Source organism: Dermacentor albipictus, chromosome 7 (genome assembly GCF_038994185.2).
Source record: "Dermacentor albipictus isolate Rhodes 1998 colony chromosome 7, USDA_Dalb.pri_finalv2, whole genome shotgun sequence".
In the NCBI taxonomy this organism is placed as follows: domain Eukaryota; kingdom Metazoa; phylum Arthropoda; class Arachnida; order Ixodida; family Ixodidae; genus Dermacentor; species Dermacentor albipictus.
In genome coordinates, this window is record NC_091827.1 from 37,374,762 (window position 1) to 37,394,180 (window position 19,419).

Consider the following 19,419-nt stretch of genomic DNA (forward strand, 5'->3'; position numbering starts at 1 on the left):
GAACAAATTTATATCTGGATACGGAAGGGGTAAAGAAGTGATGAAGAAGGTAAACCAAATAATTTCAACGTGATATGTCAATGTGACCATTACTTCATTCTACCGCGTATGCGCCGGGGTGCCAAGCTATTAGGCCTACTCCGGTCGAAACGACACGACAGGAGTGTTAGTTTCAATACTAATTAAGGTTGCGAAACTTGAGTGCATCGTACGTTTTACTAATGGCTCATTTTCTGTAAAGTTCTCGAATACTTGACTACACTTACTTCATACCACAGGATTCATTTTCGCACTATTGTAAGTCATGTTACAGTAGAGTTGATTACAGGACTCGCCAGCGTCAATACCTCACTGTAATAGCAGGAAGCTATACCTCTAGGAATAAGCAGCAGGACTAAAACCACAGTGCGCGCTCAGTTGCCGGTGTACAACAGTCAATTTTTTTTAAGAGCCTCGGTGCATGAACTCGTTTTCACGCGCACGGTCTCTCAAGAAACAACGCTACAATTCCCAATAATTAAAAAACTTTGCATTTGGTATGGTATCTTTGGAAATACGTAGCCAAAAAAGAAAGTGTCAGTAAGGTAAATTACAACAAAACACGATAATTTCTTCCGAAAATAGTTGCAAGAACCGAGGAAGCAGTTTCCTACAAGCGTTTCTTCAGAACTACATGGGGCCCCCACCAGGACCATGGAGCCGAGGTCGGAATTCTAACCTCCATTTCAAATTGCCGCCGTCGAGTCTGGCTTGCATGAAGACGTGATCTCAAATGCGCACAGACATCGCCGCTCAAGCTACCGCTGCAATATCGCCAAGTTCAGCCTCAAACACGGTCGTTAGGCGCCTGGATGGTGTAACAGAATTTGGAACTATAAATTCTGTGGCAGCTGACTGCGACGAAGGAAAAGAAACGACCAGAGTGCAGTGGGGCTTGATGACTTGGTGCACGGTTGCTGCCGTCGAGGCATTCAGTTCGCGCCCGCCGTCGAAGCCTTGGCCAAGTTAGGCGGCGCACGCAGGAAGCGCTTGGTGGAACGCGCTTCTTCCTCCAGGCGATCCAGCATCGTCAGCGACATGGTATCGGGCAGAGCCAGCGCCCCGAGACCCGTGATCGCCGCCATTAGGCTTAGCAGCGCCATCTCGGGCACGGCGCCTCCGAGACCCGCGACGCCCAGGAGCCTGTCCAACGCCGGCGCCGACGCGGCGCCCAGCCGACCGCAGAAATTGGCCCCGGACACGGCCACGCTCCGGCTGGCGGTGGGGAAGGCCTCGACGCTGTACGCGAACAGGAGCATGATGAGCTGGTTGAGCAGCGCTCCGGTGAGCGCGTACAGGAACAGGACGGCGTGGTCGCGGTCTCCGCGCGCCGACAGCACGACGGCGTCCACTCCGGCGACGAAGCTGAGCAGGCAGAGCAGAAGCCACAGGGTGGACTTGCGACCTAGCCTCCGCATGGACAGGTACGTCGCCACCGACCCGGGCACCTGGAGCGCGATGACGACGAGGTTGAGCGAGAACAAGTCGACGACGCCGACCCTGGCTCGCATCAGCGCGTGGCTGTAGTAGGAGAGCAGCACGACGAACCAGCACCAGCAGAGCACGCCGACGACCGGACGCAGGAGGCGCGAGCGAAACGCGTCGCAGCAGCCTCGCACCCGCGTCTCGAGGTCCTTCCTGAATGTCGGGACGGAGAACGGCGGCGCCTGCGCAGTCCGCAAACGCCAGTCGTTGAGCGCGTCCTGCACGTTGACTTGGTTCAGCCTCGCCGCCCGAAGCACGACGCTCTCGGCCCGCTGCAAGTCGCACACGGCGAGCAGCCACCGCGGAGACTCCTCGGTGGTGTAGAGGACGGCGACGCCTAGCAGGGTCGTGGGCAGCATGATGATCACCTGCGTCGCCACCCAGCTGCGGCTCAGCTCAGCCAGCGCGTACATGCAGACGGGACCGAAGGCCAGACCGACGCCCGTGGCCAGGACGCTGTACAGGGTGCGTCGGGCGCGCGCGGTCGCCTCGAACAAGAGCACGTACGTGGTCACCTGGACGCCGCAGACGGAGGCGGACACGCCGAAGCGGAGCGCGGCGAACGCCAGGAACGTTTCGGCGAAGCAAACGCCCAGGCCGCAACAGAGGAGGCCGAACGTGGCGACCAGGGCGGCCGGCCGGCGACCCACCTTGTCGGCCAACTGACCGACGGCCAGTGCTCCGAGCGCTGCTCCCCACATGTAGGCGACGAACGAGGCGGACAGCAGCCACCCGCGCTCGCAGACGAGACCCCAGTCGCTGACGATGGTGCGGCCGTACGCCGAGACGTCGTACGCGAGCGAGTCGCAGGGCAGCGTGGAGCGGTTGGCCGCCAGGACGGAGAGCGGCGGCACGAAACGCTCGCACCGCCGGGGTTGTCCCCGGTCGTCGACGGGCTCGCTTACGGAGCGCCACTGGGCGAGCGTCAGGTTGGCGTACTCGGCCGGGGGGCGACACCAGTGGTCGACGTGCGGCGCGGCCACGTTGTGCAGCAGGTTGTGGCAGAGCATGACGAAGTGGGCGCACGCGGCGCAGAAGAGCGCCTCGAGCTGGTAGCGGCCGTGGCCCAGCATGGCGCCGAGGTCTTCGGCGAGGGCGCTTTGCTTGGAGGAGTTGCTTCGGGCGTCGCTGTCCGACACCGCTGTGGCGAGTTCGGCGTCCCTCGGCGGGAGCTGGTAGCAGGGACACTCGTCGTCCTCGACCGGGATCGTCGCCGGAAGCGCGTTCGAGGCGACGTCCTCGGCGAGTGTCGGTGATCTTGAGGAAACCCGGTCTTTCGCGGCCTGCTCGAGAGGTTTCGGCCTGAAGGAACCGGATTGAGTGGAACGCCGGCGCTTCGGTGGGAGCCTGCCACGCGCGTTCTGTCGCTGGCTCGCCATGACGTGGAATCCCGGCTCGACCGAGCTCTCGCGCTGCTTATATAGACCGTGTTCCTCTGTCTCGTCGTCCTCTATGCGCGAGGCGTCGCGCGACCACCGCTTCGGTGCGCGGCGGTTTGCCCAGTGGATGAAGCTTAAACACGTTTTGTGGATACGTTGTTGTATAGAAGGTAGGCACAAATAGGGATAAAGTGCCTAAGGAAGGCTGGCCAACGTTTGCACAAGTGGACCAGCCTTTCTGAGGCACTTTGATCCTGTTTATGCAACTTCTCTACCGTAGTGTGCTACTCCATCTGTCGGCGCCCTTCTTGATTTTGTGTGTTATGGACACCTAGTAAAACCGAAAGGGATGCGAAGAAAAAATGGTCGAATAATCTTAAATAACCACGAGGCCGAGAGACTTGAACCTAATCGAGACATGCCTGCTTGTCGTTGTCAACACATTTACTAAAGGTGCCCTGAACCACTTTTTTCGAAGTGGAGAAAGGCGTTAGAAGTGAAACTAGGCTATTTCAGAAATACTTCGCCGCAAAAAGTACTTTAATGCGTTGAGCAGAAGCGGAGTTATTGGCCTATTAAACACGGCCTCCGCTGTGCTCCCGATCCTTCTTCAATGCGTTGCACCGCGAACGCTACGGCGGAGTGTTGTGGGCACGTACCACTCCGCCAAGACTTTCGGGCATTAGTGCAGGGGCATTACTTTCTCTTGAAACCTCGGCACTGTGTTTTATCCACAGAGAAATGTTTGACGCTGTTTGAGATTTCATTCAAGCAACAAAACTTTTACCATGCTGATTCTCACTTGAGTAGCAGATTAGGGCGCTCATGCTTAGGACAACCTCTCTCCTTTTCTACGAATAAAATTTTTTTGTCGTTCTCCTTGCTATTCCTGCTATAGCCTTTCCTAAATTACACAGTTCTAAAATGTTAGAAGAATCTTTTTATTTCTTTTATATATACACGTCCAATCACCTGGTCTCACCAGTCTCTCTCATACGCTGTTTCACGTTTTCAAGTTCATTTTCCTGCACTGATTATCTGCGCTTACAAGCACCCAATTCTTGTCCCATGTCCCGTTGAGGTTACTTGCTATGTCCTGAAGGCTCATGATTATCAGCAGCAGCAGCAGCAGCAGCAGTACGATGACCATATCTCCTTTGTTCTGTCTATACTGCCAGCAATTGCTCCGACACAACGACACAACAAAGTTAGCACAGCATGACGGGTAGCTTTTCTTTTTCTTTTTTCCCCGAAGCCGGCCAGTACAAGCCGCACTACGTGTGAAAAGCCCGACTCGTCCTTTGTTTCCCAAGTTGTACGAAAGGGAGAATACAACGAAAAAAAGGCGAGCAGGATCTAATTGGTGGACATCCACAAAGGCCAGGTGCGTAGGGACAGGAAATTACTGCGCACTCAGAACTTCTCTTTGCCTGTTTCTTTTGGATCAAGCTCGCTAAAGGAAAGAAGCGAAGAAAAGGACAGAGGAAATACGCATGGATTGAGACGAAACTCGCTGCGTAGTAGCAGCATGACAAAGTAGAGCGCGCGGATAAAATGCTGTAGTTCACAACGAAAGAACAAAGCCTAACAGAGCTTTTTCCCCTTAAAATAATGGCATGGCTTACCATGATGTGCAAAACTGTAGGACTTGGTTGCCTCTTTGCGTTGGCTTCACGCCCACAAAGCCCACACACTGTTCCACATGAAAGAAACTTCAGAGAAATTGATCACTTTGACAAGAGTGCAAAGTTAGCATATAATCTGAGATTATACATAGCAGGTAACGCTGTGGAAGCTATGCGCAAGTATTGCGGCAATAGATGCCTCACTCCGCGCGTTTGGCATTGCGTTTTTTTTTGTTCATAAGCGACATTTTCTGCGAAATAACTGTCATGCTTCATCTACAACTTGTGGACGCAACATTACGTCAAATCACGCGTTATTTCTACCCTACTGTGGTTCCGGTATGCGGTGTATCATGTTTGTTTCGCCGCCACAAATGATGTGCGGCGGTCCCTGGTCGCAGAAACGTGTCCCTCCGCTCACTTGGTGGTAAACATTTTCGGACCGTGTAATATCGTGTAATATGATGCGTCGTATATTGTGGCATGAAAGTATGAGACTCGCCTGTACATCAAATTACATGACGCATTCAAATATTCTTTGAAATCTTACAGCCAACTATTCGTTGCTTTACTCGAGAAGTCAGATATTACAGAAGCACTAAAAGCAATGACGCACACAATAACTTCAAAGGAAGCAGCTGCTAGACTTTAGTGCGCCACCTACTTCAAACAAGAGAAGAGATTTGGGTTGTTTGTTCGTTCGTTGGTGTGTTCCGGGCTTTCTCGCACGGTCGACATGCCAGCGCGCGCATGCTTTTTTTCCCCCTCAGAACTGTTACTAAAAATTTCGATTTTCCTCTCGAAATCAGGCTATCTTGCAACCTAGTCTGTGGCAACCACAACGGGTTTCAACATTAAGGAATATCCCCTGATTTCGCACAAAATTGGTTGCACAACAGGGTTCCCGTTTGATCGTCGATTCTCCGGTCAATGCAGGTACCAAGTGTACCTGCAAAAACCTAGACGTAATAGCGGTTGTTGACCTGTACGATGCGCTGCTCATGACACGTTACAAACAAAGCGTTAAGACAAAGCATTAAGGAACTTGCTAATTTGACAGGAAGAGTGAATGGCTATAACACGACTGAAAACAGTTTTTCGGGGTTTTCCCACGGACTCGGTACTAACTATGGCCGAAAAACGATCTCATTCGCATTGCATTGTGTGTTGTCCTAAATCTTCATCATTGTTTTCTGCTGCGTCATTGTAGTTTTTTTTTCTCTTAAAATTTAGATTTTGCAAAGAAAGCTTTTACCCTTTTGTGCTTGTTTCTATACTCTTTAAACTACTAGTATTATGTTTCTCATGTATAGTTTTGTTATTGCGTGTTTGCCGCATACGGACAGTTCGTTTTTGCTTCTGTCTAAGTCGAACGATTGGGTTACAGACCCCGTCAAGCCTTCTATGGCTTTCGGTGCTTTTAGTACCTCCAGCATTTTGTGCTACAAGTGTACCACTAGAACTGACATAAAATGAATCTGAAACCAAATTTAGTTAATTTTAGGTGGTGCATTGAAGATGGTAACATCTTGGGTGCCTTTGTATTTCTACGACGAAGCATTATTCGCTACGGCGGACGTCACCATAAGTGTGTTAACTATACTGATGAATAATCGAGTGTCTAAACTTTACGCTAGTGAGCCGTTAAACTACTCTAGGCTCTTGTGTTTGAATTGCGTAATTAAAATGCGTCAATGTACGAAATGGGTCTACTTAGTCAACATCGCGCGAGTACACCAGTAAATCCATAAAATTTCAGTAGCGCATCTTTTTTTTTCTTTTTTTTAAACGAAGACCAGATTTCTTTCGAAAGATTACCAGACGTCGGGAGCCAAACACAAACTCGAAGTATAAAGCCATGCGTCGCTTGCGTCTCCAAGGATTTGAAACATCGGCGTTGAAATCCTCACTTTCGTTTACAAACTTGAATTCACATCAGCTCCTTGGCCTTGAAACCTCCGAATCGGAAAGTCGTTCGTTAGCCAGAACCGCTGTCTCCTCGCATAAGCAAAGTTCTATTTAGTTAGTCCTGAATCCCCCCCACCCCATTATTTCACAAACCAGTGCTGAAAAAAAAAACAATCAGTAAGGCACGCACCAGATACCCGACGTAAGGCATTCCCACACGGGTCAACGGCCCGCCAGAAGCCTGTATATCTCGCGCCGATATATAGACGCGTTTTATAGAGTGTGCGGCGAGCTAAGCCTGAATCAAGTACGGCAACGAAACGGAGCAATAATTGCACAGCGCTTTCGGCGAGGGTTTCTTAATAAGCCGCAACGGGCGGCGATTCGCGAATCCGCCGAGAGGGCCCGGGCTGCAGCCCTTATCGGCGCTTTCCAGAACACAGACGACGCGGAGGCGGCGGCGGGCGGAGGCATCGGCGGCGGCAACATTTGTGTGGGACTCAATTGTCCGCGGTTTTCCAACTGCGGCCGAAGCCCGCGTCGTTCGTCACCGCACCGCCGGAGAACAAAGAAGCACTCCGCCCACAATCGACGCTCAACGCATGGGCGACTCCCCGCCGTTGTTTTTTGAGAAGTATAACGTCTGCTATAACGTCTGCTAACGTATAACGGCCAGACCTCTGCTGACGAGATAAGGACGTGCGCGCGTGCTTCGGGCGCTCGGCGGGCGCTCCTGATAGAAATTTAGGGAATGGCGGGGCATCGGCGGGACGGGAGAGGGAAATGGGAGTCGAGGGTGCTGACGTGGGGATAATACGACCATAGAAGGGAAAGGAAAGGACTTACAGAAAAAAAGGAACCTTCAGATCCAACGCACCAGATTCGTGGCGAATACCGACGGCGCTGTGGGTATGCGCTCTACAGACACCCAGGATGGCGAGGACACCAAGAACAACTACAGAAACTATGATGATGCTTACGACGATAACAAAAGCAACAACAACAACAAAGCGACAACAAAAGCGATGATGGCACCGACAATAATGCACAAGTTGGAGTCTATGTGAAGCGGTTAAATAAATTCCGCACAACTGCAGCGGCGACGTTTACGATTGTCTCGGCTTTGTGACGCGTAATTTCGTGCAAGTGTTATGTTTAAACACAGCAAAGGTTTCAGCTTCTATACATATCATGTAGCGCTGCTGTATATTGGGCATGTCGGCACTCTGACTTGGAAAGCATTTTTGAGCCCCAGCGCACGAGGACGGCCGGTAGATGTCGTTGAACACGCGATGTGCTATATCCCTTGTGTCACGTTGGCACGTAGGTGTGAATATATATTTACGGCTTCTGCACACCTTGTGCATCACAGTTACACATACTTCCTGGCACACATCCATTCTGGAGGATTAAGCCAGAACAGGCACACGCATGCTAAATCATAGAAAACCCAACACTTTCATTAAGATATCATTAAGAGAACAGTTCCATTAAGGGATCGGTGTGCGTTAGAGATGTCCCTGAGCCGACATTGTGCTTTCAGGTTTTACGCGGGAGTTAATGTTTACAGCGAAATTGTATACTTCTACCTGCCAATGCATTTGTCGTGTCCGCGGGCAAAAAATGTGGGCTGATCTCGGACGTAGTGTAACACCGGGCCTAGCCGCGGTGGTGGGGAATCAGGCTTCAAGCATCCCGCCCCTAATAACAATAATAATAAATAAATAATTAATGAAATAAATAAATCGAGATTCGCTGTTTAAAGTCGATGGGTATGTGCTGGAATCGTTTGTGAACAGCATATGGACTCACGAGCAGGAGGTATAACATGTACGCAAAGTACAATATGTATGCACAACCGTACACCCTTGACTTGCAAAAAAGACAGTGCCACCGACTGCGGGGTTGTCTGTGCCGTACAAACGAAAGACGGAATTGCGATATCCATTGTGTGTATATCTCCGGGCATACCCATGTGTTATGTCGAGAAGTTCATGACCACGCACTTTGCATGGGTTAGCCGTGATGACACTACCCCTGTTATCATCGTTGGAGACTTCAACGAGGACATTTCAAAATCAGACAAGACATGGTTCACTCAGTTTGTGCTAGAAGAGTGTGGTTTGAAGTGTCATACCTATCCAAGTCGCTCAACCACTCAACAACGGTCGTGTATAGATTTAACTTTAGCCAAGATTCTGTCGAAGGTTGTAATTGAACCGATCATAGCACATCACAGTAATCACGAATGTATCGTCACCACTATTACCAAATGAGGAAAATAAATACGTGTACCCCTTTCTAACCCTGTGTGATGCGATACAGCTTTGCTGGTCATCCACCTTTGCAGAGTAAGGTGGTGTCATTTTTTAACAGCGCAACTGTTCTCCAAGTCGAGCCTTCGCCGCCCGGCGAAGGCTCGACTGGGTATTAGGCCATAGGAGGGGGAGGAGAGGGGTATAGGTATAGGTATTAGGCCATATGGGGTGGAGGAGAGGGGTGTAGATATGGGTATTAGGCCATATGAGGGGAGGGGAGAGGTATAGGTATGGGTATTAGGCCATAGGAGGGGGAGGAGACGGGTATAGGTGTGGGTATTAGGCCATAGGAGGGGGAGGAGAGGGGTATAGGAGCAGGTGTTTCGCGGGCGCACGCCCTTTCGCCCAATGAATTCCGCTCGGCGCGAGCGACAGCGGGAGCTCGCAGGAGAGCGGTAGCGTCGACGTCGCGCACATCTCGAGCTTCGAGAGCGAGAAGCGCCAGCGGAGGGAAGCCGCTACCGCCGAGGATCGAGAACGGGAAGTGCAAGCCAATAGCGCTGGTGGAGGCAAGCCAACCCCCACTTTCAAGAGGAGGCAACCCGAGCCAAGTGCTAACAGGGGGCAAGCTAACCCCCCACTACGATAGTAGGAGGCCGAGCAGAGACGTCGACACAGAGAGATTCATCCCATGGAGGGTGCCGATGGACGGTTCTAGAGAGAATTCCTCGACCGTGAGTGCGGCCACAGCTGCAAACTGTGTGCTAGACTGTGGTTTGTTCACCACCTCACGCAGCTGAAGAGTGTGTGCAATTCGGAATCGAAGCTGGAATCTCGCAAATCGAGGACGACGAGACAAAAGGCTTTCGTGAAAATCGCGCTAAACGCGAGTTTAAACTTGAGAAAACGAGAACCAGCCTCGCTGTTTTGACAGCTTTCACTACGTGGAACTGGCTTTACTTTTTTTATTCGGTAGGACGGAGGTACGCCTACTTCCATTTGGAGCGCATATAAGCTTAACACACACACACACACACACACACACACACACACACACACACACACATACATACATACATACATACATACATACATACGTACGTACGTACGTACGTACATACATACATACATACATACATACATACATACATACATACATACATACATACATACATACATACATACATACATACATACATACATACATACATACATACATACATACATACATACATACATACATACATACATACATACATACATACATACATACATACATACATACATACATACATACATACATATGTTCAGACGATGACACAACAAACTTCGAACGCAGGGATTGTGTAAACAAATTTTTCTTTAAACTACAAATTATCATCAATAATCAACATTAAGTAAGAGCAGCCCCTACCCCACTCTCGCAGTAGAAAGAACAAGCGGAGGCACATTATAGCGACAGACATTTCTTCTAGCCCCTGCATTGCCTTGGTACGCTAAAGACAGAGACAGATTAACAGTTATTTGTATTCGGGTGGGTCATCTTCCCCGTCGGATCGAGAGCACGCACGTCTTAGCACTACGCGACATTCCGTGACCATGAAACTCAATGACCCCACAATCTCACTGCGAAAGCAGTGAGATTGTGTGTTTATAGACTGCCCACATCTACGCCTCCTTTATGCGTGACGGGCGCAGCGTAATTACGCATTTAGGCGCCGTCCAAATCTCGAATCGTTCGCACCGGAGACGGGATCGTAGTTATAGACCGCGACGATATAATTCCTCGACTCCGCTCCTACAGTGCGTCGTCGCTGCGCCAAACCGAGGCTGCTGGAGCGTGACCGTGCAATCGCCTGGAACACCTTCGTCCTGTCTCCCGCCCGTCTCTTCTCACCCCATCCCACGGTCGACTTACTTTCCATTCCAAGAACGAGCTCGCGAAACTCGTCAGCTCATCGAGAGAAAATCGTCATGCCCCCTCGCATGAACAGAACATCTATTTGTAGCCGTTTCTTTAGGTACGTTCGACTGCCTTTTGTATCCGTTCCCGTCTTCGTGTGTGTGCGCGCGTGTGCGTGTTCGCGTGTGCTTGTGTGTGTGTGTGTGTGTGTGCATGTGTGCGTGTGTGCGTGTGCGTGTGCATGTGTGTGTGTGTGTGTGTGTGTGTGTGTGTGTGTGTGTGTGTGTGTGTGTGTGTGTGTTTTCGGAGAAGGTGGACGGTTGCATAAATCTGTGCATCCGAGCGAGAGTATTGTGGGCGCGCTAGCCCCGTAGTGCTCTTACGGAATCGCGCGCTCCGTGCGACAGATCGACGAACGTCACTCTCTCTGTTTCAGCGAGCCACGTAATTAATAACTCGCGCGCTGTCCCTATAATTGAGGCCTCGTCGTTTCCAACCCTCCCATGGTTTATTCATTCTTCACGCATACGCGCTCTCGTTAGCCCTGCACTCCCCGCTCTGCACCTGCAGTGGCTGCAATTAGCGACCGTTATGTCGACAGCCGGGCCGAACTGAACGAGCAATGATGGAGTCGCTTCACCGATAGTTAGGTGCAGCGCAGGCGATACTGAAACAGGCAATAAGCAATAAATGTTGTAAAAAATAAAAATATATATATATAAATAAAAGTAGCGGAAAGGCGAGAAAGGTTATAAGCGCAGGACACCTACACGCCTGCACCGTACGCTGCAGGCGAAGGATAAAAGAGACACGAGAGAGAGAGAGAGAGAGAGAAAGATAAAACAGATTAGAAAGGCAGGGAGGTTAACCGAAAGATAGATATCCGGTTTGCTACTCTGCACTGGGGAAGGAGTAAGGGGAAACAGAAAGATCTTTAAAAAAAAGAGCCACGGAAGGATAAATACAGGAAGGTAAGGTAACTACAGTAGGTGGTACCGGTGAACGATATCAGACAACGCTGCCGCATATGCCGTAAATATATTTATGGTAAAGGACGGGAAATATATTGGCAGCTTTATTCCCAAGCATTTGACCGCCAGTAAGACGGCGCCGGGTCGCCATTTTGTAAGGCGCACACCACGACTCGCTGCTCGCGGCAGCCAATCGAATCGGGTCATTAGCACGAGCATTTTTTTTTATTGTGGTGTTCGGGACTGTCCTTTTCTCTCTTTGTGCACGGCTGCATAAAATGTCTTGTCGGGTGTGACGCCGACGGGTTGTCAAAATGAGGGGAAATAAGCATGACCGCTAAAGTGACGGCTTGTTTTACAGTGTTATAGTCTACCAAGGCAACACGTCGCGACACACAACGTTACACTGTGCACGGGGTCGCGCAGTCACAATTTGTCACAGGAACACTGTCTTGCGGATACGAGGGTGTATAAGGGAAGTAGGCAAATGCTCCGTTTTCTTTAAGCGTGAGGTAAGTCCGAAAGGCGAGAGGTTGTGACGACTCACGAAAGCACCCGTATGGTGCATGGCACCATAATATTTGCCCTAGCTTGTCGCAGTTTTCTTTGCTATAAAGAAATAGCGAGAGAAACAGAGATGGAGGGGGAGAGATTTGGTAAAGAAAGAAAGGCAGGTGCGCTTACTAGCAGTAGCGTGCCTTTGAAAGAACAGAGACGGGGAAATGGATGAGGGGAGGTTGGAGACAGAAATGACACGTAATGCATTAGTCACTGAAAATAACAGCACGCCGAGAAGTCCGGACGATTTCAGAAAGGCCGACGGGGCTCAATGAATATCAGCATGCCATTGTCACAAGAGCTAGCTTATCAATGTTATAGAATAATTCCGCTACAATTTTTTCACCTCGGTGTATTCGATCACTGCCATACATTTGACCACTGTACCATAGGTATATGCTCTCACGCCGGTCATTCATTATAGTAAGTGCGTCCTCATGCTCGTACTGTCGTTTATGCATGCCCTTTTTCTCTTACTCTCGAACAACCAGAGATTGTAACGATCTTTCTTAAGATAATGACCATCACTAGTTCATCTAAGTTCACGAAAGGTGTTACCTGCCATCACACATCGTAACAAAGTGAACAACAACTAACTTATTTATTCATATTATTTGTTTGAGCATCTGATGCGAACTCGATGTCCAAGCAGGGAGGGCATAATGGTTAAATAAATACAAGCAAAGCTCTATAACATAATCAACACTCAAAACAACGTTGTGCGGCTACATCGGGCGGTGCAACGAATAAAGGGAGTGCAGAAGATCGAGCCAGCCTGACCGACTGCCAGAAGTTCCCTATGATCCGCTCCCACGTGACCCCCTCCCGCGTCACTACGACACGACGCACAAGCCTCTTGCAAGACGAAACCGAAACTACTTCGTAAAAGAAAGCTAGTATAGTAAAAATATTTAGGGCAATCTGAGGCATGCCAGTAATATTTTCCAGTAATTTCGAAGTCAAGGACCTACGTTTAAACTTTTAAAGTAAGGAAACGAGAAGTGCAAAACGTCGCGCTAGAAGTAAGCGAAAAAATAAGAGTAGGCGGGGCTCGTGACGTGCACATGACGTGGTCCCTTATCTCCCGTGTTGGAGGAGGGGAAGGAACGTCGCTTTCGGAGGCTACTCGACGCAGAGGGAGTGTCTCCTCCAATAAAGAACGACTCCTAACAATTATTTAACTGAAACTACCCTTAGACGGTGTTCTCGAACTTACAGTGTGTAACCAAGGGTGCGTGTGCTCCAGTTATGGCCAGCACTGAAGACAGTCCACGTAGACAACTAAGGAGGCAACCAAGACGGCTTCAAGGGCAACCGATGGAATGCGTTTGGAACCGTCTGGAAGACTGTGGAAAGGCGCCTCTGCTACGTGACCCCACCTCGCAATGATAAAGAAGAGCAAAGAAGTGCACCTATTATTTCTCAATTTTAATGCTTTGTGAGTGCGAACCTATGAAAAACACACCGTGTCTTGCACTGGGCGCATAAGAAGAGACGTGGCTACGTTTTCTTGTGCACAGACGACCATCTCGTCGAGTGTCCTGGCTTTTTTTGCTATCGATGCATATCTTCACGAAGCTGTCTTTTTTAGCTTCTTGGTCGGTGTTGGAAGGAGACTTAATATGGCCGCCGTCCTCTTAGCCCACTTTGCCGTCTACCCCGAGTATTGAAACACAACCTAAAATTTGCAGTAAGGTCTGGTGAGGGGCTCTTTATCCACCGCATGGGGGTCCTTTTACTTAGGATTAACTTCTCTCCGTCTTAATGTTACATAAGGAGGGAAGTTAATGTCGCAACAGTAGCTAGTTGCTCTGGCGCAATGGCGCCAGGAAAGGTTAGGAAGGTCTATTGGCTCATGCGGAGACCACGTTAGAGTCCTCGTTCGCAGCTGTTCAACCGAAACTTCGCTGCGCGCTCCCCTTCCTTCTCCTTCGCGATCTTTGCTCTTTCTCCTGGCATGCGTCCGCCATCTTGTAAGTGTGGCAGGCACTGCCTTAATTAAGGGAGTTAACTCTACGTCCTTTTCCACCCTTCTTTCCATACCCACTGCCTTTCAAGCTCACGCGAATTAGTTCTGTGGAGCCCGAAGAATTCACGACAGCTGGAGCCAAACGCGTCACCGCGCGAGACTGCGGTGGCAACGACCACGGCCTGTAACGTGGGGGCTTCACGAGCGAGTGCAACCATTACGACACTGCCCTCTTCGAACTGCAGCGCCGAAATGGTTTCGTCTGTCACCTGTACCATTGTCTTCTGTACAATGCGCGGGCCTCCTTCGCATTTGCGCCTAAAAAAACGTCAACGCTTGGGAAAAGGAAAGCTGTTTCACCGATTGCGGCTATCGGAATTCTAGCACAAAAGTCCTCTAAAATGTACGAATGAAGGAGACCTTATTCGTCGCTCAATATAAGAGCTCAAGAGTGGGAACGTGAGGTGGAAAGCCGTTGTGGTGATGTTTCCTTCCCATTTTTTTTAAGCATGCACGACGCCTTCAAATGTTATCTCAGCGTGGTATGCCGGCAGATTATTCCACAAGTATCTCAAAAGCACGACCGATTCAGAAATTTTATTAATAGAAAGAAAGAAAGAAAGAAAGAAAGAAAGAAAGAACGAAAGGAAGAGAGAGAGAGAGATTAGTCTGATAGGCTAGAAGAGGTGGAAGAGGAGGGGGCTGTAGGAGGTGAGGCGGGATGATGGAGTGGCAGCAATAGCGATTACGAAACGAACAACGCAACGCCGCGGAGTCTTATATGAGTCTCTCGGCAACTGTCGTCTTCCTCCACTTTCTCTGAGCACAGGCGCGGAAATCAAGAGGCGCGATGTAAAGACTCCGGCGTCGCCTCCGGCGAAATGTAAGGACGTCTTTCTGTCTGTCCTTGTCTGCCTCGCTTGCTGCACTGTTCCTTTCTTTCCTTCGTCGGGCTCATTTTCACGTCTCGCGTATCTTAGCCGCGCGAACGCACTTACGCCTGAAACGCGTCGGCCTGCACGGACCCTCTCGCGCGTGCCTATATCGGCCCTAATTAATGCAAGCGCGACCTACGCGTGCACTATTCCACGAACGCGATCCCCTAATTGCGTTCCTGCCTCACGGATGGAAACCCCCCTCGCCCACTTCTTCCTTCGCCTCCCGCCTTGCTTCCTTTTCCATCAACTCCTGCATTTCCCACCTTCGCCTCGGCACTCTCCCGGAGTCTGTCTCGTCAAAAGTTGATGTTCCAATAAGAAAGTCTCTGAATCGAAATCAGGGAAGGGCTGGGGGAGGGCTAAGACGGGGAGGACTGGGAGGGGGAGGGTTGGCGGAGCATTGCTAATCTCGTACAAAGCAGCGCTGAATATGCAGGGCGTGAAAAGGATTGCCCGACACACACACACACACACACACACACACACACACACACACACACACACACACACACACACACACACACACACACACACACACACACACACACACGCGCGCGCGCGCACGCGCACGCACACGCACACGCTCACACACACGCACGCACACAACTTGCGTCACACGCCGCGCCGTTGTTATGCGAGCACTCAGCGAAGGCGTGCGCGGCTTTTAAGAGAGCGACGGAAACGAAATATCGATTTGTTTGTAGCGAAATCGTAGTAGCCCTGCCGCTTTTGGTGTGACGGTCGCCGGTTTTTATCGGCATCGCCGGCTCGGGAAGCTATCTGCATTCCCCGGCCGGCGGCAGTTGGTCGATGAGGAGATTGCCGGTTTCGATTGCCACGCCTAATGGGGCCTTTCGGTCGGTCGTTTCGAAGCGGACGTCATGCAATTCATTTGCCCTATACGTTTCGACGATAAGCGGGTTGCGACAGTGATAATCGCACTTGGTGCTTAGGTTTGCAGTGCCGCCGTCACGCATCGAAATTGATGGTAAAAGATGTCATAATAGACACCGTTCACGTTTCCCAAACTGCCGATAACGCCCTTGCAAGAGAGAGCCTTTTTTGTTGTTCTTTCGAGGTGTCCTTCTAAAGGCTTGGACGATGCAGATAGCTTATCATGGAAAGGCCGTTTTCATCGGGAAGTCCATGAAGAGGGAAATCCTCTGATCGCGCCTCGCCGCGCAACGCAGTTACCGTAGTTCTATATTAGTACTATATTAGTCATAATAGTACAACGTAGTTGTATATCAGTACTGACGTGCCACACAGCTTCCATCAACAGCGCTAGTTCATTAAGCAATGTCTACGTGTTGTGTGTGGGCCGAAACGCCGAGCAATGAGCGCCGCGAGCAGCATGCGGACCAAGCAGACATGCTTTCATCGTACCGCACGCTCGACCAAAGAAACATTGCAGTCCGTCAGCGTGACGTTACCCCTCCGCGCGTAACGTTTCTTTAAAAAAAAAGTTCTACTTCAACTTTCGGATCGGCATGTTTCCGAAAAAAAAGAAACATTAAATTATGGGGTTTTACATGCCAAAACCACTTTCTGATTATGAGGCACGCCGTAGTGGGGGACTCCGGAAATTTCGACCACCTGGGGTTCTTTAACGTGCACCTAAATCTAAGTCCACGGGTGTTGTCGCATTTCGCCCCCATCAAAATGCGGCCGCCGTGGCCGGGATTCGATCCCGCGACCTCGTGCTCAGCAACCCATCACCATAGCCACTGAGCGGGTGGCACGGCGGGTGGCATGTTTCCGAGTATAACCCCCTTTTCAGAAATGCACCTGAACTTGAAGCCCATGCTTGTCTTGATCTATACGTGAAGCCTGGCGCGAACGTGCCGAAGACGCTCGGTGCGTTTTCTTTGGCGGGTTCAATTTACGTGTCATCGAGATGAAGTCAAGCATGGGCTTTGAGTTAAGGCGTGTTTCTGAGTACGGGGGTTAGTGACTACAACTGCTGTAGTGTGGGATGCAACAGTACTTCCAACAACTTGGGCAAGGACCAAGTTTTGTGGCTTCCCAATGGGAAATAAGGAGACGAAACACCGTGAAGTCTGCACACAAATAGGTTCGCGGGCTATGATAAGTCTGGTTCTGTCCTTTACATTTTGAAACTATGATATTCCTGACTGATTATCTAGATTTCTCGAGGAAACTGCTAATTATCACCGCGTTTATCGTTGCGCAACTGTTTCATATCGACATAGCTAATCAAGCAATCACGTACATTGTTTGAATGCGGATTGATTAGTACGACTCTTTACAATGTGCTTTTTTTTCTCGCACTAAAAAGGGGAAAGTGCCAGCTGCCCCAAAGAATTCAAAACCATGCAGCAAGCCATTTTTGGACAACGTGAAATGCAATGAAGAGTTGCATCTCGTTTACAACTAATATATTTATCTGGAACTACACAAGCGGATCTTATAAACGTTATGAATGACAATGTGAGCCATGTATCTGTCGCTTAAGATGTTTTCAAATTTATAATGCAGAATGAAGAGCATAAAACGGCTCTTCAAAAAAAAAATTGCTCCCAGCAGGGCTGCACGGCTGTTCTTGCGATAGCGCCACTGTCTTAGACGGCGCGTTTACCCGTGCTTCAGGAATGGGGACGTATTCTGAAACGTTCGCCGCGGCGAACTTTTCGCACTGGCCACGCCTCCGCCGTAGCGGCGCGCGCTGAATGGCTGCTTTGACAAAACCGGAAATTCAGGTGGCGCAACTGAATTTCCGGTTTTGTCAAAGCAGCCATTCAGCGCGCGCCGCAACGGCGGAGGCGTGGCCAGTGCGAAAAGTTCGCCGCGGCGAACGTTTCAGAATACGTCCCATGAAGTGACCTGAAACCTCGACGCCAGCAGCCATAGACGTCTCCTCCACGTCGAGGACACGGCCCGCTTCGTAGACGCGTTCGCCTTTTGTTATATTTCTACCTCGTAAAATGAAAGCTCGGCGCCATGCTCAGTCATAAAATGGGCCGTTATGGAAAGGGAAGCACTGCTCCCGATCCCCGTCACATCGGATTGTTACCGCCTTAGCGTATCCGAGGCGCGGACCGTCCGCGAAGAGTTCCCCAAAGCGGACGACGAGGTTGCCATGGGAGGCGCTGCGCGCGAAGAGACGCTAGCGCCTCCTGGCGGACGCACGGCGCCTATATTCGTATACAGGGAACGTTTTTTTCTCATCCAAAAATTTTGGAGGGTGCTTGAGCTTCACCTTTTTAAGAGTGGAACGGGATAGCGTCCATAGACCCCTTACTGCTTTTCACGCTTCCCAGCGACTGCAGCGTACGTAACCGTGACGTTAACCGGGATATACGCTGGTTGCGAGCGCTATGCATGAAGGTGAGCAGTTCGGGTAGAAACGCGGCCTCTTTGCGTGGGTGGATCTCCGGTTAGTGTTTCGCACTTTTAGTATTTCAGTCTGACAAGAGTTAACATAAAGGACATGCGCTGTCGGCGTCTTTTCTTTTCGTTACACTTGTTTGTGTGCAGTCATCCTCAAAATTTCGAGGAATACTTAGGGAATAATGAAAGACAATGTATGAGCAACTTTGGTAGTAGAGAAGTAGTTGGGTATGCGTCGTTAGATCACTTTCGGCGGTGCATTAAATTTTGCCAGGTCACGCCGTGAGTACCGTGCGTCAGCGTTCTTGGCGCAACGTTTCGACGGCCGCGTTTGGCACAGTGCCAAGAACCAACCACGCAGGGACCGATGCGTCGGCGGCTGTGGTCGCGCCAAATCTAGCGAGTGTGCCGCCGAAAGTGATCGTCCGAAAACACGGTCCCAAATAAGGGGCGGAGTTGAACCAGTCTCTAATATGCGGAGGGCACGCGGTCATCGGTCTTTCTTCTTTTTTTCATAAATGACCAATTGAAAGCCTCGCGCGACATGGAGAAACTAACTAATCGAGTTTTACCGATAGAGTCCCTAAAAAGCAGTCGAGAAGTGCTAGCCTTTCCAGCCTCTCTTTATGTGAATGAGTTTCGATAAAATGGGCGGAGACGCGGCTATATGAGTCTACTAAAAAAGAAATAGAGGGGACTTCCGTTAATTCGATACCGATGGGAGGGCTAAAACTAATCGAATTATCCGGCGGGTCGAATTCAACGAGATGCTGAAAAAGCGCCAAAACACGCCGCGGATTCAATTGGCAGTATATTCCCGATTCTTACATGACCCTTAGTCATGCGCGCGGTCATTTTTTGTGTGTCCAAAATAGAAAACTAACGCAGAAACGACATTAAATCTCCGAAACAAAAAAGAAATCTACAGTATACCCTATTTTTTAGCAAGGAAAATGGGCAAGAGTTTAACGTGTGCTGCGCAATGGTTGCCGGCTTTTTGTAAAGTCAACTTCGCCGCAATCTATAAAATTAGCT

General features: G+C 50.1%; 2 protein-coding genes across 3 annotated transcripts in view; one reads left to right on the plus strand and one right to left on the minus strand.

Annotated features, from left to right (window-relative positions):
• LOC135905686 (A-type potassium channel modulatory protein KCNIP1-like) overlaps positions 1 to 19,419 on the plus strand; it is a 348,523-nt gene that overhangs the window by 310,975 nt on the left and 18,129 nt on the right. The gene's annotated exons all lie outside the window — the stretch shown is intronic.
• LOC135905684 (solute carrier family 22 member 7-like) lies at positions 508 to 3,007 on the minus strand. Its single transcript, XM_065436649.2, has one exon. It carries the CDS (start codon positions 2,901 to 2,903, stop codon positions 972 to 974), a length of 1,932 nt encoding a protein of 643 aa, XP_065292721.1. The 5' UTR covers positions 2,904 to 3,007; the 3' UTR covers positions 508 to 971.

What these genes read in the sequence shown, in the direction of transcription:
- LOC135905684 (XM_065436649.2), bottom strand. Translation starts at nt 2,903, where the DNA reads ATGGCGAGCCAGCGACAGAACGCGCGTGGCAGGCTCCCACCGAAGCGC.